Source organism: Amblyomma americanum, chromosome 7 (assembly GCF_052857255.1).
Source record: "Amblyomma americanum isolate KBUSLIRL-KWMA chromosome 7, ASM5285725v1, whole genome shotgun sequence".
Lineage (NCBI taxonomy): Eukaryota > Metazoa > Arthropoda > Arachnida > Ixodida > Ixodidae > Amblyomma > Amblyomma americanum.
In genome coordinates this window covers 137,519,128-137,541,500 of record NC_135503.1, presented here as the reverse complement: position 1 = coordinate 137,541,500, position 22,373 = coordinate 137,519,128, and the positions used below count along the sequence as shown (strand labels likewise).

Here is a 22,373-nt window from a genome sequence, read left to right as displayed (position 1 = left end):
CATAGATCACACCACAGTGTTTGTAACGTATATGCTATATATATATATATAATCTATATATACGGGCTTATCATTTAATTTGTACTACAGAAATTTTGTGGGTGTTTATTGTACATCTGTATGGCAACAATGATGCACTTGCTTCCCATCATCAAAACATGCAGTGCTCTCAACTGGCAGGTGACTGCAGCTTGGCGCACTCCATGACGCAAAAGGTGTGAAAAAAAAAGCCAAACAAGACCCCTACAGGTTGTCACAGATGAACAGTTTAGCACCTCTATGTGGCAGGGAGGTGAACTATAGTCGGATACAACTTAAGTCTGCAGTGAAGCTCCGCCCGCATTCACGACCGCCACACAGATTTCCTCCACGACAAAAAAGTAGACAGTTGTTAAAAAACTTTTCTTGTTACCTAAACAAAAAGCTAATCACAAGAAAATATTACAAGAACTAGAATTTTGATACCTGGCTTGTTTATCATAGTCAAACGTTAAAAAGTTTCATTTCATTTACTATTACGATGGGCCAGCAGAGTAATACATTACGCCGCAGACCATGGCCCAGAGTTAGCAATTGCTGTTTTTAAAGCGAAAGCTTTACTACGCCAGCCAGCGAGCCATTTCGGCTCATCGCGCCCTATGCTATATGTCTGCTTCGGCGTTGCCTAGCAACGCCGCAGCCGCGCTCTGACAGATGGCGCCGCCGTCGCCGCTCGCTCTATCAGATATGCTCCGCTGGGGTAGAGGGAGAGGAGGTGTCGCCTCGAGGGAGGAGGGGGTATATATATACATATGCGCTTCGCCTCAGTGGATTCTAGTCGTTATAGAGAGCGTGAAAGAGACACAACAACAAAGAGCGAAGGGAGGAAGAAACAATGCACTCAAGAGACGGCAGAAGAACGTGCCGCACGACTCGAGAAGCGTCGTAATGAAGATGCGGCTAGAAGGAGTCGTGCCACGTCCAGGAGTGGCTCTTTAACTGAGGAAGAAACCGGTTTGAGTTCTCGAGAGCGTCAGATTGAGACGCTGCGTAGACGACGTGCCGAGGAAACGAAGCTTTCGCAATTCAACTAGGGTTCACTAGAGCTAAATCACACCCAAATTTTTTAAGTTGTATCCTACTATAGCAGGATTTTGCCTCCTCTTTCAGACTTCCAAAGGTGATCATTCTAAGCAAAGGCTTCGGTCCTCAGCAAAGTGATTGCAAAGAACAAAACATGAAAATGCATTCAGGCAGGTTGTGGAAGCACCAAACTATCTATGAGAGTCATCAAACTGCAGATGGGTTGGCGACATCTTTTTTTTCTTTTTTTTTTGTACACCAGAGTTGACTGCCACCTTGTATGCTCGTTCCCTGGTTGCATACGACACAAATTTGCATCTCGGATCTCTAGTTCATAAATGCCTCTTCACAGGCTTGTTCACAGACGTTTCTATGAGACAAAGGGAGTTTCCCACCACCGACAAAGTCCAACAAAGTAGGACGACAGTGCAGTGCCATTGTACACGCCGCAAAAAAAGTCAGCAGAATGACATGCGGTAAACGTCATACTATTCTGTACATGGAGCTCGTTCAATTATGCACAGCATGTTGATAGTAAACACAGAACTATATCAAAAACCGAAAGGAGGAAATCGCGGGAGGAAGAACGTTATAACGGCATATTTTTAAAAAAATTGTTGCGAAGTCTCAAACTCTCGCTGCATTCGTGGTCGCAATATATACATGTAAATATGTTACTCTCATTGCCGCGACAAGGCCTGCATATGGTTTCATTTTAGAAGAATATCAACACATTGCCCACGAACTATGCAAGAGAAAACCACTTTCGTTTTTAAACTTTCAGCATGCATTGGCCTTTGAAAATGACATGCCAGCCATTCTAGAAAAAACAGCGCACACAGGACAGGGACCCTGTCCTGTGTGCGCTGTTTTTTCTAGAATGACTACCTACCAACTCACCCAGTCTTCCACATGCCAGCCATGCTTCCTTCCCTCTACCCCAGCCCAACCTAGAATAAATATAGGCTTAATCATTTTTACAATAAATCAATAAATCAATCAATCAATAAACACACAATCAATAAACACAACAGATTTTGACTGCAGTCCAAAAAATACAGCAATTGTTTGCTGAGTGCTAGTTTGCACTTGGCCATACTGCAAATGTATGTGAGAAAGGAAAAAAAAAAACTGGCATCAATGTCCAAGCACTTGCAAACAACAACCCGTGAAGCCATCACTCTCAATTTCAGGCCATGATACCATAGGACCGCAACAGGACATTGCTGCTGAAACATGACGGCCCCTCGCAGTGTAAGAGCAGCTCATGGATGTGCTATCGAGGCATGGAGACCATGACCCAGTCCTCATTCCCGCTGCCACTGCCAGGCTGGCTTCCAGGCTGGCTGCCTGGCTGACTGCCGTGCTGATTGTGCGCTGGATGCTGTTGCTTCTTCAAGAGCTGCAGCTGTTGCTTCAGGCTCTCACGCAGCAGCTTCAGCTGCTCCTGCAGTGTTTGTTTGCATCTGTTAGGGACAGCGTTCCACTGCCCACAGGCAGCAACAATATAGCCAACCAACTGGAAAAGAGTTAACTTCAGTTTTTATTTACAGCGAAAGCTGTTAAAAGCATGTTTCCCAGTTCTGAGGCGTTGTTGGCTTAACACAAAGGACAAATGAGGTGCAAAGGAGAGTGGTGCCCTCTGTGCAGAATAGCGCAAACTGGTATTTGCTCCACTTGTGTCTCTGCATGTGGAGGGCACCACTCCGGACTGTGCACTGTGAAAAGAAATGTTGCTGAATGTCACTCTGCACCCTCTCAGTGAGGTGCCTATAGATCTCCAAGAATCTGCTGTCTTCTATGAAAGTAAAAACAGAATATTTGTAAACTCCAACTGAGCAAAATATCATTTAAACTTAGCCTTGTTCAGAACTCCTGTTATCTGCATGTGCTTTCAAGACAAGAAAAAGAATATTTTAAACTCGAAATGTCAAACTGGTGCCATATTTTCCACAATGCAGCATGCGGGCATTAGGTGTTTCACTGTTAAAATTTTGTGCTGCACACACTAGACTGCATTTTCGTTGTCAAAATCACTCGTTACAGAATGCCATACCCAATGCTACTGTCACACTCACCACTGCCCCACTTCCACAGTGTATCTACGTAGCCTTCCTGCTATCATGAGCAGCCACTGGCTGTTTCGCACACAAGGCAGAAGGATGCTGGGGTCAGTGCAATAAAAACAGTTAAAATGCATCGGAAATGAGGAACTTCTAGCAAACTGTGTCCCTTTTTTTAACACGCGCAATTAAAGGTATGCACAGCTTAAATTTTGGTTGCATGTTTTGCTCTCTGAAAAGGTGTGTGAGACACTAGCAAATGTATCGCCATGTGGAATTCTTCTGCACCTCGTAAATAATCTATAAATGAACTTCATGCCTCACGTCATGTCAGTTTCGATCTCAGCAGCTGAATGGTGGCTATGACATAAAATTACAGTTTAGGTCATGTGAGGTGTTAAAGGAATATAGACTATAGGCACTACAGACACCATATTTTATTCTTTAATATGGTGCATTAGACATTAGAAAACACATGCATCACCGTGTGGTGTTTGCCATCAACCGCTAAGAAGTTTATAACTGAATTTCTTCTCTCAAGCTGCTTCGGTTTCATCAACCGAACAATGGCTGTGATATACAGTTGAATTTTAGGTCATGCGAGGCATAGAAAAACTGTAATATAAACACTAATACGCATTTTTAACTCACTACAGCACTTAAATCAGCCTGCTTCAAGAGCTAGAATTACCACAAATGATGTATCACCAGTTGTATTACAATTCTTTTGTGCCTAACATGACCTAAAGTCCAACTGCACGTCACAGCTATCGTTCAGTTGGTGAAACCCAAGCAGCATCAAGAAGACATTTATTTATAAATCATTTAGCAGTCATAGGCAAATACCATGGGGTTCTCCATGCACACAAATATCTAATGCATCACTTAAAAGAAGAAAACAAAAAAGCAAAAATTTTGTGACTCTAGTCCTTTAAAAAGCTGCGATATAAGTCAAACCTTGACATAATGACGAGATAGAATATATGGTATTTACTCGCGTATAACCTGCCTCTGCATATCAAGCGCACCCCTAACTTCGAACTCCACGAAGAAAAAAGAGCCTCGCTTATAACCCGCACGTTTAGCTGAAAAAAAAAAAAAAACACTAGAAAGATACAACTGCACACTCAGTGATCATTTCGATTTCACATCACTCATTCATACGACCACCACCATGTCATTGGCTATCCGATTCTCAATCGTCGCCACTCTCACTGCTGCCATCCGAGGCTTCATCGCCATTCTCAAAGACGTAGTCGTCCTCGGAACCATCCAAGCCGTCACTGATGGCACATTTTTTAAAGCTTTTACGCACCAAGTCGGCCAGTATCGCTTTCCACGCATCCACGACCCACTGGCACAGCAATGGAATATCGGGCCTTTGCTCGCGTCCCGTCGGTGTGAGGGCATAAAGGCCGTCGGCCATCCACTGGGCATACAGCCGCTTCATGTGTGCCTTGAACAGCTAGTTCAGGCACACGTCAAGTGGCTGTAGCATGGACGTCATGCCAACAGGTATTATAACGAGGTCGGTGCCGGTCTCGGCAAGGCGAGCCTTCACTGCACGAGTGCAGTGGCCTCGGAAGGAATCCAGTGCGAGCAGCAGCTCTGTTGCCGGTTTCTTTGGCAGTGGCTATTTCACTGTGAAACACTGCCATCGAGTCGCACTCATGATGCCAAAACAGAGCAGGCAAACAGTGCAAACTGGAATGTAGTACAAGAAACAGTGCCTGACACTAGGCTCAACGCTGGCTGAAGAAAATGTGGCCAATGGCGTAGGGAAGAATAAACAGACAATGAATGTGGATTTGGCCATGCCTTTCGTTGACCCCTCATCGGCTTGACAAGCGTCGATGACGATGGGGATGGTGGACTAGAGGGGGGAGGCCCCCGCGCATTGCTATGAAGCTGAACCCCCCCCTCAAAGAAAACATTCGCAGATAACCCAGATCCCCACTTTTTAAACACACTTTTTCAGATTTTGATGCAGGTTATACACAAGTAAATACGATATTAATGGCTACATAGAACTGTACCTAAATATTTTTAACAAACACATGCTATTCTTACTTCATACATTAAACGCAGTTTGTCATGAAATGGAGATTCCAAACTGCTGAGCACCAGGCTGTGCCCACTCAAATGACAGACAGCAGGCTTTGCCTCACTACACAAATGACTGGTGGCGGTGCGGCAAGTGTTTGTGCTGCAGTTCACGCTTTTTCACACACTTGCCAACAGCGTCACGGATGATATACCGCATGAACAGTAGGCTGCCAGATTGTCAGCACCCATTTGCACCTCTCACTCCTGTCGATGGTGGCCAGGAATCAGTGGCATGGTCGGTTGTAGCCTTTCAGTAGCTATCCCGTGCTCATGTCGACTGTCATGGTGGTGGTGGAACGATGACAGCTTTCGTTCTGCAGACCCATTTCTCATGCACCACCACTGTAATGCGGAGAAGCCACACTAGCTGGCGTCTGACCAGCAGCCGCTGCATGCTGATGGTGCTTTGCAGGGAAGGCACTAACTGGCTTTTGGTGCTCATTTTTTTTTTTTTTTGCAGCCTTTGCAATGCCTTCGAAAAAGCACTAGAACTTCTAGAAAGGTCTAAGTTGTTCTTCCACTGACTAAATTTTGCTTCTGCGTGGGTTTTCGATGAAATTTTTTTTGGGCTATATAGAACCAACGATTTTTTACCTGTTCACTATTACAAGGTTTGACTGTAATCGCTATTTCGTTATTATAACTAACTTTAACTCTTACACGAGACTGCCTCAAGACCCAGAATAAATACAAATGAAACAAAAAAGCTATAATACTGCTGTTCCTTTATGCCTCACATGACAATAACTGAACTTTGATGTTAACCAGCTTTCATGTTAACCAGTCCCTTATGCACCAATTGAAACAAAAAAGTTTTAATACTACTGTTCCTTTATGCCTCACATGGCATTAACTGAACTTTGATGTTAACCAGCTTTCATGTTAACCAGTCCCTTACGCACCAATTGAAACAAAAAAGTTATAATACTACTGTTCCTTTATGCCTCACATGGCATTAACTGAACTTTGATGTTAACCAGCATTCATGTTAACCAGTCCCTTACGCACCAATTTAAAGAAGAAACAGAAACAAAAATTTAGGGTCAATACTCAAACATTTTCCTCGATATTGTGTGTGGACTCAGTGAGCTTGCTTGCCATGTAGTCACTTAGGTCAGAACGTGATACTATTTTTTTTTGCACAGGCTACAATTATATGAAATAAAATATCTGCTGCGTAATAAATCAGCTTTTCTTTGAGACTGCGTTGTAAATAAAAAATAATTTCACTTTTAAATAAACTATGAATACTTGTATTTGAACTTTTTGAAATTACAGTGAAACCTCGTTATAGCAAACAAGTAAAAAATACTAAAACAGTTCGCTATAGCCAAAATTCGTAATATAAAATTTCGTCAGAAATGCACGCAACAGCGGCACAATTTAGTAGTTGTAGGGACAGCAATACTGGCGATCCTTGCTAGAGAAACGAAGAGACGTTTTCCCAGGTTTTGGCGGCGTTTTGAACGCGCTCGCGGCTATTCCGGAGACCTCAAGAAAACCGTGCTCCAGTTAGGCTTGCTTCTCCGCACAACATCACAAACGCAGGTGAAGTGCCTGCTACGGTGGCTTCCCCGCATCACAGCCGTGTCGCGTGGAAAGCGGTACGTCAGTGCGAAAGATATCGCCGTTTTCACCACCTCCCCGACAGCCGACATGAGCGCAGGATTGGTACTGCAAGCTTACAACCACCTGCGCTGCTGCTTCCATGGCGCTGTCGACGCATGCCAGAGGCGTGCACGCGTGCTGACTACCGGACTGCAACCCCACACGCGACCCCACTGTTCGCGAGTGCGAGATAAAAAGTGCAAACCTTGGCGCGAACGCTTGCCGCACCACCACCGTCACTTGTGCAGTGCGCAGAAGACCGCCGCCTGCCATCCGAAGAGGCACAGTCTGCCGCGAGTTCGATATATCCGTTTCATGGCCAACCGCGTGCGATATATAAATTAGAAATTGGATGCGTTTGTCAAAATTATTTAAAAAGAGTTCGATGTAGCCAATAATTCATAACATCGGTGTCCGTTACATCGAGGGTTGACTATTCCATTTTATTCACAGGTACACTTACCGAGGTATTCACATGATGTCACGGGAGCCATATTGTGGTACAATACGCAGCTTCAGCTGTGTAAACCGAAGCAAGTGGCGATAAGCCAATCAGATATGCTTGCAGCCTTTCACAGTGCTACATGCACCACAAAATGGCCACGAATGTGGCGTCAGTGCATACTCCCTATAGCTCTCAAGCAAAAATTTGACATTCCAAGAATTTAGCACAATGGCTTCAGCTGAAAGCAAGAGAAAAGGTATGCATACCGTCTCCTGTTCGAGCTGCTCGGCTTCATCATAGTATGTCCGCTGTGGCTCACATATGGGGAGTTCCAGCTCCTTGTCAAGCTCCTTGCTGCGTCATCACAAAGAGCATCACCACTTGGTCATATCAGGAGGGGCCCAATAAATAACGCTAGACTTTAAAAGGTTCCATCACATTGCAGGCAATAGTAGAGAGGGGATTTCAGGAAAAAAGAAAAGCCTCTCTCTCATCGTGGACAGCTTGCCTATGCTCAGACATGTGTGGTTGCTAGTTCATCACTGCACGTGCCATCAAGCAGCCATTGGAAGAGGAATTCCACCGTTTCCACGCAGAATACAATTCCACCAACTACTCAGGAAACTCCCTCTGGCCCCCCACTGCCATTGAGGGGGCATGCAGCTTTGAACAAGAATTTTTCTATTCCTTTATGTGTTTACAAGAAATTTTTTGAGCATATTAAAAATAATTCCATGACTACTGTCACAAAATTTCCCTGCTCCTGAAAGTTGATTTCTAATATACGGTAAAACTTCGTTAATACGTACCCACTTAGTAGTCGCGGTTAAAACGTAGTGAGAATTCCCCGGCTGAGCCACCAATGAAACCTATGTATTGGCTGACCGCTTAAGGCGTAGTGGCTAATGAAGTGCCTATCGCTTAATACGTACTTGCCATCACAGTATGGCGCCTGTAAAACATTTTCCACCCTTCTGAGAAGCACTATCAAAGTTTGTTTTGCCTGCGATACAACATTGCGGCCATTTCGGCCATGTTCCGGCGAGTGCGGCGATGTCCATATCGATAAGGAGCCCAGAAAGCGTCGGCCACTTCTGTGCTCTTGCGTGCGAACGTATCGTCGCCAGCCCTATCGCAGTAACCATCACCGCCACTCCACCCTGCCCACGTGACCTCGCCGCCTTGCGTCAACATCTGCTCATGCTGCACATGCAGTTGTGTTGTGTTGTAGGCAGGAAACGCGCGTTTTGTGGTGGTGTCCTTTGTTCTGAGCTGGTGCTGTGCGAAGCGCAAAGCCGTTGTTGCGTCAGTGTGTGTGCGAACGGTCGTCACTAAGCCGAAGTGAAGGAGAAGTTGCACGTTATTCATTCCATTGAAAATGAAAAAAAACGAAGAGTGCACTAGCACCATCAGTGGGACTTGCCCTTAACAACAGTCTGCAGCATCTGGAATGCTCGGGAGAAGCTGAAAAGCGGGGTTGCACCGAATATGAAGAGGTGCCGCTTGAGGGGATCTGCTTTTCCCCCCAATATGAAAAAGCTTTGGTGCTATGGCTTAAAAAAACTAGATCAGAAAACCTGCCGGTCCCCGGGCCCCTTCTCGCTGGAAAAGCAGAAGTGTTTGCCGCACATCTGAACTGCGAAGATTTTTCTTGCAGTAACGGTTGGTTGTCTAGGTTCGAAGCACGCTACAATATAAGGTCGAGGGTGGTGTGCAGAGAGGCAGCACACGCGGACAAGGAGGGTGCCGAAGAATGGCAGAATGGGCTACTGCAGCAACAGTTAGCCAACTACGCCGTGGAAGATGTCTTCAACTTAGATGAGTCGGAACTTTTATACCGACTTCTGACCAACAGAATGCTGGCATTCAAGGGGGAAAACTGCACCGGTGGCAAGCTTGCAAAAGAAAGAATATCAGTTTCTTTTTCGGTCAACATGACAGGAAGCCAGAAGTTGCCACTCCTCGTGACTGGAAGGTACGCCAAATCAAGGTGCCTGAAGGCGGTCAATTGCCCTCAGGCAACCAAAAAGCGTGGATGACTGGCAAGCTTTTTGAAGAATTCGTCCGGCTATTGGATCGGCGTTTCATGGCAGAAAAAAGAAAAATCCAGCTAGTGCTTGATAACGCATCCTCTCATATTGAGTTGGAAAACTTGGGCGCAATCAAGCTACTCTTCTTGCCACCCAACACCACAGTACTTGCGCAGCCTCTCGACCAAGGCATCATTCATTCAGCCAAGCATCACTATACGAAGAACCTCCTACGCAGAATGCTTCTGGCGATGGAAAGCAGGAAAACGGTACAGAATTGCTTCGCGAGGGCGAAATTCATAGTGCACACAAGTGATCCTGAAGTCAACGATCCCACTGATGACTGTGACGCCCTACTAACCGAGGTGTTGGAGCGACAGGGCGGTGCGGAGACTGTAGACTTCGAAATGTTCTGCGAGGTCGACAGCGAGGTTTCAACGTCACCGGGCTGGTCGGAAAGCGAGATTGTTGCCGCAGTGCCCCGATCGGTGCCCCAAGGCAATGAGGGCACCGAGAACAAGGACCGCGGCAACGACTTGGCAACGGAACATTTGAGCCCTAATGTGGCGGAAGCCGCTGAAGCAATGACGGTTATGAAGGTGTTTGCTGAGAAGATGGGTCTCATGGAAAAGCTTGGCCCCAGTCTCGCCGATTTTGAGACCGCTGTTGTAGCTGAATGGCTGCCACGGCAGCAACTGAAAATGACGGACTTCTGGTCGGCGGAAAACAAATAAAGTGCATGTATGTACGTGTTTTTGTGGGAAATTTACTGTGCCTGAATTTTTCGCCTTTCGGAGTGTGAATAATGGCAAATTTGTACTAGCTGGTTAAGGTGTAATACTGGATAGTGCGTAGTTTTCCTGCGTCCCCGCCAGCTATGTATTAACAAGGTTTTACTGTACATTGTTCCTCTGGATCTTGTGAAAAGGCTGCAGTCTCAAGAAAATAGGGCAGAAGGCTGGTTCAACATTCACTACATTCATACGGGTGTGTTATAGGTCAACATATTAATAGAATTCTTATTTTTTTTTTTTTGCGAAGCACAAATCCTGGTTTAGAATTTTTGCAATGCACTGACCATTGACATACTTTGAGCTAGAGGAATGTCACAAATAATGTCATGCGCTGTACCATTGAGAATAACGTCCATTGAGGATGAGCTATCTCGATTCAGACAATGCGAACAAAAAATATCGGAATGTGAAAGTTGTTGCAAAAGCATGAACGAACAATTGCATGAACTCGTTAATAAAGTGGATGATATGGAGAATAGAAGTCGCCGAAATAACTTAGTAATTTATGGCGTTACTGAAGACTCAGACGAGGAAGCGAGAACACTAGAAAACAAAATAAAAGAAGGTATATTCAAGGATACACTCGACCTTGAAGTTAAATCTATTGAAAGAATCCATAGGATTGGCAATCGTTACGGTCAGCGCCCACGCCCAATCATTCTTCGACTTTTCAATACAGAGAAAAAAACAAAATTCTTTCTTGCTGTAACAAACTCAAGGGCACACCGATATCAATATCAGAAGATTTCTCAAAAAGAATAAGAGACATCCGATCTAACTTGTGGCGTTCAGCGGCAATTGAACGGGCAAACGGTACAAAAGCCTCACTATCATTTGATAAACTAAGACTGAACGGACGTATTTACACGTGGGATCCCGATAAACGCACCAGAGTAGAAATAACAAGAAACGTTGCACCTACCGTAAGTGATTCCCACAACTCGTCATCGGCACAGGGTAGCACGAAAGAACGCAGAAAGAAATGACAAGGTAACAAGACGCAACGGATATCTGCGCCGCTTTCGATATTGTGCCTGAATGCTCGAAGTCTCATTAATAAAATTGATAAATTAGAAGAGATAATCATACTGTATAGTCCAGATATTGTAATAATTACCGAAACATGGCTACATGCCCAAATACATGATACTGAAATTTCGCCTGCCTCATATTCATTGATATGCACAGATCGTGATAGCCGAGGAGGCGGCGTAGCTATTATGATAAAAAGCAGTTTAACATTTCAAGAAGAGCCTGGAATAGCTAACCATGAAAGTGCTTGGTGCACAATTCAGTTTGATAATACATCATTGTTAATAGGTGCTATTTACAGACACCCTGTAGCGCATGAGGAATACCTTTTGAAAGTGCATGATTACCTACACAGCAAAATTAATAACCGTACAAAGCTGTTATTAACTGGGGATTTTAATCTAGCTGGGATAGATTGGAATAAGTTAACTATCGGCAACAGAGATGCAAAAAACTGTGAGCACCTGTTTGACATAATGTTTAGTTTTTCTTTATCACAGATTGTTAATGAACCTACGCGTGTCCAGGGGAATGCCTGTTCAGTACTTGATCTTGCTTTGGTATCGCAGTCGATAACACCACATTTACGCGTTGAAGGGATTTCAGATCATAAGATGCTGGTTCTAACATTTTTTACTCTGCGTATGAGCGCTGGGTGTAAGACCAAACCATCTCGAATAGCTTTCAAGGACTATAGCCGAGCTACTGATGAGAGTGCTATTGACTACTAAGAGGAAACCTTGGATGGTTTCTCAGCTGAATCCTGTGGAGGCGTTAATGGCCTTTGGATAAAACTAAAAGAGGCTATAATGCATTGCGAAAATAATTTCATACCTACAAAATTCAAAAGAACCGAGCGGAAAACACCGTGGATCACGCGGAGCATAATTCACCTAAAACGAAAACTAAGAAGGCGTCGAAGAAAAAGGATAAATTCTGCGGAGATAATAGAGCTCGCATGCAAATTGAAATTAGAAATAAAAGCTGCAAAAGACGACTTCTTTTCAAATAAGTTAACAAATTTCATAAGGAATCAACCGCAAAAGTTTTGGCGCTACTTGTCGAAGCCAGAAGGCGTGAGCAGTAAAATAGAAGTGGCAGGTTTGGTCATAGAAGACAAGCGCGTTGTAGCAAATACATTTAACACCTATTTCCAATCCGTCTTCATGCGCTGGCCAATATCGAGTGCACCCGTGACAGCCGCTGACACCCGGATGGGCGGAGTTGTGATAACAGAGTCGGGCATTTTAAACTTACTTTTGGAAATAGACACCAAGAAGGCGCCGGGGCCCGATAATATATCAAATGTATTTTTGAAACGATACGCGCAGCAGCTGTCTCCCTTTTTGCAAATTATATTTTCTGAATCGCTGAGTACAGCCTCTCTTCCCAAGGATTGGCTATGTGCCAAAGTAATACCCATTCATAAAGAAGGCAATAAATTACACGTGGAAACATATAGACCAATATCACTAACCAGTTGCTGCTGTAAATTAATGGAACACATAGTAAGTAAAGCCGTCATGACATACTTACAAGAAAATAACATATTATATCCTAAGCAACACGGTTTTAGAAAAGGCTTGTCAACTATAACACAATTATTAGAAATAACACATGATTTCGCATCAATAATTAACTCCAAATTCCAAGCTGATGCTATTTTTATTGATTTCTCGAAGGCTTATGATCGCGTCGTGCACTGTAAACTAATCGAGAAAATAAAGTCTATCGGAATTGAACACAATGTAGTAGAATGGATAGCAGCCTATCTGTCAAACCGAACTCAATATGTTACTATAAATAATTATGACTCGGACCAACTCGAAGTTTATTCAGGGGTACCACAGGGGTCCGTATTGGGGCCATTATTATTTCTAATATACGTTAACGACATCGCCGATTGTGCAGAAAATGGAGTAAAATTGCGGCTATTCGCCGATGACTTGGTAATTTATACAAGTGTACAAGGACTCGAGGACCAGCTTAGACTAAATACTACACTAAGCAATATAGCCCGCTGGTGTGACATGTGGGGAATGGAAATTAATCTTAAGAAAACACAGTATATGACCATAACTCATAGAAAGTCGATCTTTAGGTTCAATTAAACATTAATGGGCAATGATTTAATACAAACTGACACAGTAAAATATTTAGGCATAACCTTTACAAGCGCGTTAAAATGGAATACCCATATCGATAATACATGCACGAAGGCCTTCCGAACACTAGGTTTCTTGCGAAGAAAATTAACTGCAGCACCATCCTATGTGAAACTAACAGCATATAAAACCTTAGTAAGGCCAATTCTTGAGTATGGTAGCATAGTGTGGAACCCGCACCAGAAAGGACTCTCACAGAAATTAGAAAGCATCCAAAATAAAGCGTTGCGATTTATATACCATAAGTATTCTCGACACGAAAGCGTAAGTGCTCTTAGAAGCCAGGCAGCACTGCCTACCCTTGTTTGTCGGCGTCGTGTGGCTGTCATGAAATTCCTTTTTATGCTATGTAATAACAACATTAATATAGATAAGCGAGATTACGTGCAGCCACCACACCGACACTCCAATAGAACCTGTCATAATAGACACATCAGGCAGTATCCGACACAATGCGACACGTTTAGGTATTCATATTTCCCATGGGCAATTGAAATCTGGAATACATTGCCAAAGGAAATTGTAGAAACAGATTCTATGGATAGCTTTGTTGCAAAATTGGAGTCATATTTTGGCTGTTCATGAAAGTATTTGAATGCGTAGTTCCAAGATATTGCATTGGTTGAGTGATTGGACACTAGTGCACGTGTGATTTCATTTTAAATGTAAATATTGCAATGTGCTGAATAGTGGTGTTTTATAGATCCGCGATAACTACAAGAATATTATATGACAAATATTACAATTGTTTTGAGTACTTTGTTCCCTGATTCATGTGAAACAAAAGAAAGTGTCTTGTATTGAATTCCAGCGCTGTTGTATGGCAGTTTTTTTTTGCTTTATCTATTTTTTGTTTTTGTTTTCTTTTTTCCTGCTTTTCCCGTGCTCGTGTGTATATCTTACAATCCACTTCCTGTTTGGGCCTGTGCAAAGGCCTACAGTATTGTTAAATAAAAAAAAAATAGTCATAGTAGGAATGCAACAAAACAAACAGGGTCAAAATAGGTGAAACAACTGTGAAGAATTCTGCTCCACAAAATAAGCATCCATGCAGAAAACCATAGTGGAGAAAAATGCCCATTGTTCGAGCATTTTCGCCACGGTTCAAAAAACAATTTCTTAAGAGTACCGTAAAAACCGAAATATAGGTCGAACTTTTTTTCAAAAAACCATGGTGAAAAGTCAACCCCCGTCTTATATACCGGTCATTGGCGGAAAAAATACGGAAGTCTTGCAACAATGGGTGGCTGAAATCAGCAGCCTCCATCACCATCGCCATCAGCAGCAGTGTCGCCATTTTGCGTTTCAGTAGATGCAAAGCGGAAGCTAACGGCAATTTACCGTCGCCTTCAAGAAAAACACGATTGAGTATGAGGAAGCTCACGGGAACCTGGTGGCACAGCGCGAATTTGGAGTATCCGAAAAGAGCATTCTGTACTGGCGGAGGCAGAAGCTGCGTATTACAACTTGCAGCAACCAGAAGAAAACATTTCGTGGGCAGACCGTAGTGTATCGAGAATAGGAAGGAAACGTTGCGCTGCGAGCAAGATCGCTGCCTGTGACTGCCGAATGCATCCGCGTGAAAGCGGCAGAGATCGCGCGTGCCTCTAGACTCACGAGGGCGCAATTCAAAGGCTCGCCATCCTGGTTGCGGCGATTCATGAAGAGGAGGGCTTTGCTCTACGGCGCCGTACTTGCCTGTGCCAGAAACAAACACGCGGGCCGATTGGTGTGCGATATTGTTAAAAAATTTGCCGGGTGTACATACAAGCAGCATTTAAATGAAATTAAATACTGTCACCATTGTGCAACCTCTCGAGTCGCATTTGTTTCAAAGTAAGGATGTCTTTCGGTACTTTTCCTATTGAAAAAGATCTTTTTCATTTTTAGAATTGGTTAGTTAGGGGGTCGACCTATAGTCCGGTTTTTACGGTACTTCTCGGTCAATTTCAGCAAAACTTAGGGACAGCATAAAGAAACAAGGCATAGGCGTTGAGACAACACTTTTCAAAAAATCAAATTTTTGGCCATTTTTCATGATTTCAAAGCTGCGCTCTTCATTAATGAAGACAGCAATGCTTCATCAAGCCTGTCCATGAATTTCCAAGATGTGGCATGGGTGGCCCTTAGGCACAGCCACTGAAGCCTTCAAGGTGTTTGGCACAGCCATATTGCACAGATACCAACAGGGTAAGATTTTCCTGTGATACAGTGAGAACAACAAATGGGGCTGAATATGCAAGTGCTCCTTGGTCAGGTGCTAGGGGTTGCAACATCCTCCGTAGGAACCAGTACGGCATGCTAGGCTCCAGCCAGTGACCTCTGCATCCACCTTCCGTAACAAACTTCCGTTACCTTGCTATCACTATTGAAACAGATATTGAAACACACAGAGCAACTCCAGCCACCAGTTGCACCAAAGTCCCTTTGCCCTCATCTTCACAAACTAACCCTGTGTCACTTGCCTGCCTGCTGCAATATGAACAGAACAAGGCCCTTGTTGCGACAGGATGAAGTCCAGTAAGTTGGTCTGTTAATTTAAAAGCAGCAGCGAAGGGCAGCAACGAACCTTCGCTGGTTGAGCAGGCAGATCTCGGACTGGAGCTTGAAGTACCACTGGGCCAGGCAGCGGTGGTCCTCAAAGATGCGCATGGACTCTGCACAGCTGGCAATGGGGCTCAGGGGCTGCCAGGGGAAGTGAAACCACAAGCAAGAAGCCGGCAATGCAGCCACACAACACGAAGAACGAGAAACGGGGGCAAATAAGACTTGCTTCATAAGGAACACTTCTAACCATCCGCACTGTCTCTGCATAATGTTCCTTGAGCGAAGCGAAGCAAAACTTGTTTTTTTGTTCACAGATCCTTTGTTTTTTACACATGTCCAGAGGGTGTCAATGACCAGCAGCAAAACCAGACAACTGTAACGACCTAGTCGTCATACACTAAAACCTCGATAATTTGAACTTCGTTAATTTGAAACCCCAGATAATTCGCAAAATTTCTGGGGTCCCATAATTTCTAATGCAAAACCGACTGGATAATTTGAAGTGGCAGCCTGCACCAGCCCAGCTAATTCGAAGCCCGGGTTGCTATGCGGGAATCCCAGATCCTGATTTCACTGCAAACCAGTGAAGTGGCGGCCCCTCAAGAGCCACGAGGCAACACCACAGAGCAATGAAGATGCTTGATCGCGCCCCAGCCCCGATACTCCCAGCACAAGGACCAGTCTATGGTATGGATTGCGGACCACCGAAACGCGCACCTGTGCATGTCCCACAGTATGGTCCTTCTTCCTCCATGCCCGCGGTCGGCTGACTGCGCCCAACACCGGCATGTGCTGTTTCTTTGAGTGGTGTGCTGGAGTTAGAGGGTTATGTTACTGGCATCTCTGATTGCTCTAGTACCGTCATGTGTGAGTTGACTGTTTTTCAGAGGAACAACCATGCGATATTAGAAGATTACTTTTGGACGAAATGCGGTAGTAAGCGCCCCGTGCCGGCGTCCATTTACAGTTAAGCTGGTTTGTTCACATTGGCGGTCGCTTCCTCGCATGAGCGATCGGTAGCATGAGACTCAAGAGCGAACTTCCTGTGATCTGCGAGGTGTGCGTCGCACTGAAACCTGAAACTACGGGCCTGTTTGCAGTTCTGTTTGCCGCTATATAGTGAATTGGGCCACATGATAATAAGGAAAACAGGATGGAGTCCTATTTTTTCGCTCATGATTTCCAATGGCTTCAGACTACTGTCCTTGTGATCACATCGTTAAGCGTTTATTGATTTGAGCTTTGCATGCGCCATAATTCCATCCAGCCAGAAACTACAAAACCACGTGCAGTGGCAGGACGATAAGGGATTCAGGAGGAGGGGAGGGGGGGGGGGGGGGTGCATGCAATAACTTGAATTTGGAGACAATTTTTTTTTTTTTTTTTTTTGCCAGCAGACTACGAGTTGGAGGTAGACTTTCACCAGGGGCAGTATGTGGTAATCGCAAAGTTTGTCCAATATAGGCAGCGCATTCCCGCAATGCAATTTTTTGCCTGGGTCCCATTTTTTTGCTCTGCTCGGATAATTAAAAAATAGAGTTAATTAGAATGAGTTCAAATTAACGAGGTTTTACTGTATATAAGCTGAGGAAAGGGTGCGTCTATAATTTAAAATACACTCCAACATTGGCAGGTTTGGTCCTCCAGACTTTGGAGAATGCATTCAGGTGCTCGACAAGTGCACGCAGTGAGCAAAGGTGCTTCTCCCTGCCTTCAAATTTGCGCTCTCTTTCACGTTGCAATCTGCCCACGTTCTGCAGTTAATTAACCCCTGACTAAACGAGTCGCCAACCAATATTTTGAACTCGGAAGGACCCGAAAAATCGTCAGAATAATTGAACACCCCGCAAAATCCGTTGAACTTACAAAAGAAATGAATTTGTTGAGAAAAGCCAGGTTAAGAAATTGCGAATTTAGTTATTTACTATGTCCCGCTTGCAAGCAACAATATTACTTCGTATTCGAGCCAGAGTCGTGCTTCTGTCAAGTTCGCAGTCCACACCACACCTCATGCCAGCGATACCAAAATGAGGGATGTGGTCTAGAGCCATGCCACGAATCATTTGTGTGCTAGTGCGCCACAAAGCAGGCTCCTCACTGCCTGACACGTGCTGTGCGAGGCAAGGATAGAGTCCATTTCCATGGGTAACACTTGATGTACAGACTGATAGGAAAGGACTCGCAGGAAGAACCAAATAGAAGCCAGTGTCTCCGATTGCCTTCCCATCCCCCAACGCCAATTCATCCATACTCCCCGCACCGCAGGCGGCGTCACCTGAGCCCTTGTGCAACCATTGTCCCGTTTTCAAAATTTTATGCGTTATCAATGCAATAGCGCGATGGGAACTAAGACCGTGCGATTAACTTGAGTGGCAGCAAATAGGAACAAATAACTAAGCCTATACGAGCCAATCCATCCAATTCATTGAGAGGTAGCACCTTTCGCATTGACAAAGACAGCGAACAGCCAGCTATTTGTGGCAGCGATGGTCGCTTGTGTTTCAGTTAAATCGAAAAATCTAAACTTTCGGACTCCACGCAGTATTCCTGACATCATTTACAAAAAGCCAAACTCCAGGCAGTCCAAAAATTTGGAGACACTTAACCTCCACCTATGACGTGACAGATGTTTCTCTTGCCCACGCAGACATGCACACTGTTTCCTCTTTCACAAACGCAATCATTGTGCGAAAGACCACATGACATACATATAAAGCCCAGCTTTAGAAAAGCCGTACAAATGTGCCTGCGTGGTGTAGAGGTAGCGACACTGACTCACAACACGAGGGCCCGAAGGCCAGGGGCTTCCGAGGCGTTAGTGGTGTGGCTGGTGCCATCTATGGGAGCCTCTTGCAATCGACTAGTCTAAGTTTTTGGCGATGCCGCCGGCAATGCCGACACCAGCCTTTCTGCGGCACAGAGCGTTTACGCGTTCACGTAATATTGGCCTTGACCGTGAATATGTATACATTCCTATGAGGTGCTTGACGGTTCTTCAACAACGCCTGAAATAACGCACAAATTCGAATTATTGGAGCCTGAAAAATTGGCCAGCTACTGCATTGGTCAATATGGGAGGACTTGCTCTATGACAATGCCAGTCCATGACAACGAGAGAAGTTGGTGCAATATCAAGCAGCTTTATATTTTATTTTTATCTTCTTTTATTTTTGGAAAATTTGGTGCCCTTTTTTAGGTGTTTATTTCACATTGCAATTGTCGTTTTTTTTTTTCGGTGAATATTACGTTCTGTGTAAAACATTTCGGTTTTTATCGGTGAAATATATGCTGTTCCTGTGCGGTATGAAGTTACGCAGTGTTTGTGTTGCTCCTTTTTTGGTACAAGAAGCTCATGTAGCAACAAAATCGTACGGTTTTTACAAAAAGTAGAAATGTCAAAGTTAAATACTCGTGCCTTGAGACAAAAAGGTAAGTGGCAGTCTAATTCTAAAAGCTTGGCTGTCATTCTCTTGTTCCACTCTGCACTAAACAGAATGTACTGACCGCAGTCATGTTACTCCTGCTTAACCGCCGGGAAACTGAGGACGTGACAGTTCAGTGCCCTTTATGCATGGTTTTGCGTTGATGGTTGCTTGTTAAAGTTTAAAGAGTATTAGGTACCCTTATGTGCCATGGAAAATGCTACTTAACCAAGCGACGGCCCTAAGCCGGTGACAAGTCTGAGCAGATGGGGCTGCAAGCAACCCGACAGTATGTAACAGAGGAGTTAGAGCCTCCCTACCTGCAAGGGCATAACTGAGAGCGCAGATCATTGGCAAAGAGCTCACAACCATGGCACCAAAGTAAGACGATACTAATATCTATACCGTGCTCCTGGTTCAGCACTCTCTTAATTTGCTGCTGTGGCTTACTGTAGCCGGTATCGAGAAGCCAGCCAGCTGTAATATGCATTCCAGAAATATTGACCGCTTTTGGTTAAAACCAAATTTCAAAAAATGATTTCGGCTTACTTTTATAGGTGTTTTTTGGTTTAAACCTAAATGTCCAACCCCTATTTATAACTTAAAGAAGCCACTACATTTCACCACTTAACGATTTCTCCTCCACTTGCACAAAGTGGGGATGGACAGGCCTACCTGCAGGGAAGGGTCGATGAGCAGGTGTGCATTGAGGCCCAGGTCCACCTCCTGCGGGCAGTCTGCAGAAACACGGTGGAATGGTGAGAACCAAAGGGGGAGTGACTCCCTCCAGTGGCAAAAGTGCCAGTGGCATTCTTGTTCTTCAGAGCTAACCTGCACTGACCTTTATCTTCTCTCAAATATCTGACATTGTCTTTTTCCGATAAAGTGAACCACCACAAGTGAGGTAAGACACCTGGTTGAAGGCACACAGGTGTCTGATGGGGCCACGCCCCACTCACAAGCATGCAGCGGAGTCATTTTAATAGTACCGCTGTGTTATTGGATCCTGAGCGGCTTGTCACTCTCAGTTTTCATACTTTGAAGGACTAAAGACACCAAATTTTTGCTTGCCTGCTTTCTTCGTTCAAGTGATGCATTAGACATTAATATTGTTATGAAGACGAAGAAGAGGGCAGTGGCGCGGGACGGAGTGCTCGCGCTAGGCCTTGAGCCATTAAATCATATCTTCATTCTGTCATCATGTCGTGCCTTCCTTGGCTTGCCACCATGTAACATTTGGTGTGAGGTGCTGGGTACTCATCGTCATCTAGTCCCCGGAGCATCGCCGCCTTCTGCTCGCCTTCGTCGTCGACCGAGGGGACCTGGGCTCCGCCGCCCGGCCCAACCCCAGCTCGAACTGACCAGAACCGACCAGCCGCTTTCCCCCGCCCCGTCCCCAGCCCCGAACACAAGACACGGCGACCAGGACCTGATGTACGATGACCCGACTGCGACCCGAACCAAGACGGCACCCCCACCCAGGCTGTGCGGCGATCCCTCAACCCTTGACCTTCGGCTGTGGGTGACCGACCGCTGGACCCGAAGCTCCGGGGGCAACCGTCCACCAGACAATCTCCTTCATCTTGGTGGCAAGCCTTTCATCTTCTTCTACCCTTTCTGGCCATGCTCATTGTCACCTCACCGTAACTCAAGCAATCGATCAGGACGATCGCTCGGAGGACCGGGGTCATGTTATGAAGACGAAGAAGAGGGCAGTGGCGCGGGACGGAGTGCTCGCGCTAGGCCTTGAGCCATTAAATCATATCTTCATTCTGTCATCATGTTGTGCCTTCCTTGGCTTGCCACCACGTAACAATATACATTGTTCACAGTATGACATTCACCAACGACTGCTAAATAACTTATAATTGAATTTCTTCTTCATGCGGTTTCAGTTTTGGTCTCATCAGCTGAAAGATGGCTTTGAAGTATAGTTAACCGTTAGTTCATGTAAGGCACGAAAAGTACAGTAATATAAACACTGAACCGTCGTTTGATGTCATTCCAGCTCTTGAAGCAGGATGGTTTAAGTCTTGTAATGAAATGAAACTAAGTATAAACGATTATATTGCAGGTTTTCTTGCGCGTCACGTGACCTAGAGGTCAACCACACGTTACAGCCATCGCTCAGTTGATGAAACTGAAACATAATGCGATATTAAATTATTTAGTGGTCGTAAGCAAATACCATGTGGTATTCCGTGTATTCTAATGTCTAATGAATCATTGAAAAAAAAGGATAGACAAAAAATTTTAACTATCTATAGTCTTTGAACAGGTCTCTTTGTATTTCATGTGCAATTCTGTTTTTGTAACATGCTATATGCATCTGTAATGTGCACATTTTCTAATGTACATACCGCTGTACATTGCTGCAAGTAAGTTGGGCTTTTGGTTTTTCAAAATGTGCAATGAAAATAGGGGAGTTGTCCTATACATATAGAGTTAACCTACTGTATTTGCTCACGTAATGAACCCATTTCTTTTCTAAAGAAAGGTGACATCAATTTGGGGTGACGGGTCATTAAGAGGGAAGAAACAGTTGAGAAAGATTTTTTTGCAAATCAAAATTTCATATCATGCGCCCGCCGGCCCACCAACCAGCCTGCCTCCCTGCCCGCTTGCCTGTCCGACCATCCATGATTAACAAAAGCATGCAATCAGCTAAACAGTGGTGTTGCTTTCTCTTTGAACAAAGGCACTTCCAAGCTGCTTGAATCATCAATGACACCGTTGTGCCATGGCAAAGAGCGAAGTTTTCCCACCCGGGGTTTCTTCGCTTCATCTACTTCCCCGTAGGTGAGTTCCCATGTCGCCTGCAGTCACCTGGCGTGGCGGGCCAGGAGGTCTTCCGCGATGGGTCCGGCCGCAGTGCCAGGGGCGCAGGGAACCTGGGGTGAGGCCGTGCATGGGAGGCGGTGCTTCCACTGCTGGGCCACTTGGGCAGCAGCAGCTGCTGCGCAGGTGTGTGCTGGTCTCCACTGCCTCCGACGGCCACGTTCAGCTGCTGGGAGCCCGCCGAGCCTGCACGGCGGTGTCCTGCCGCAAAGCAGAGAGACCGCGGTTGTAGTGAGTGTCATTATGGGGCACACACAAAGT

General features: G+C 44.9%; 1 protein-coding gene across 1 annotated transcript in view; it reads right to left on the bottom strand.

Moving 5' to 3' along the window:
• Positions 1–2,236: 2,236 nt before the first annotated feature.
• The window catches only part of LOC144096605 (mitogen-activated protein kinase kinase kinase 7-like), a 101,248-nt gene continuing 81,111 nt past the window's right edge, over positions 2,237–22,373 (bottom strand). The window contains exons 12-16 of the mRNA XM_077629412.1: positions 22,101–22,313; positions 19,950–20,011; positions 15,875–15,990; positions 7,551–7,638; positions 2,237–2,509 (exon numbers count right to left, since the gene is read on the bottom strand). Coding sequence (XP_077485538.1) covers positions 2,339–2,509; positions 7,551–7,638; positions 15,875–15,990; positions 19,950–20,011; positions 22,101–22,313 — 650 coding nt within the window. The 3' untranslated portion in view covers positions 2,237–2,338. The remainder of the gene's footprint in view (positions 2,510–7,550; positions 7,639–15,874; positions 15,991–19,949; positions 20,012–22,100; positions 22,314–22,373) is intronic.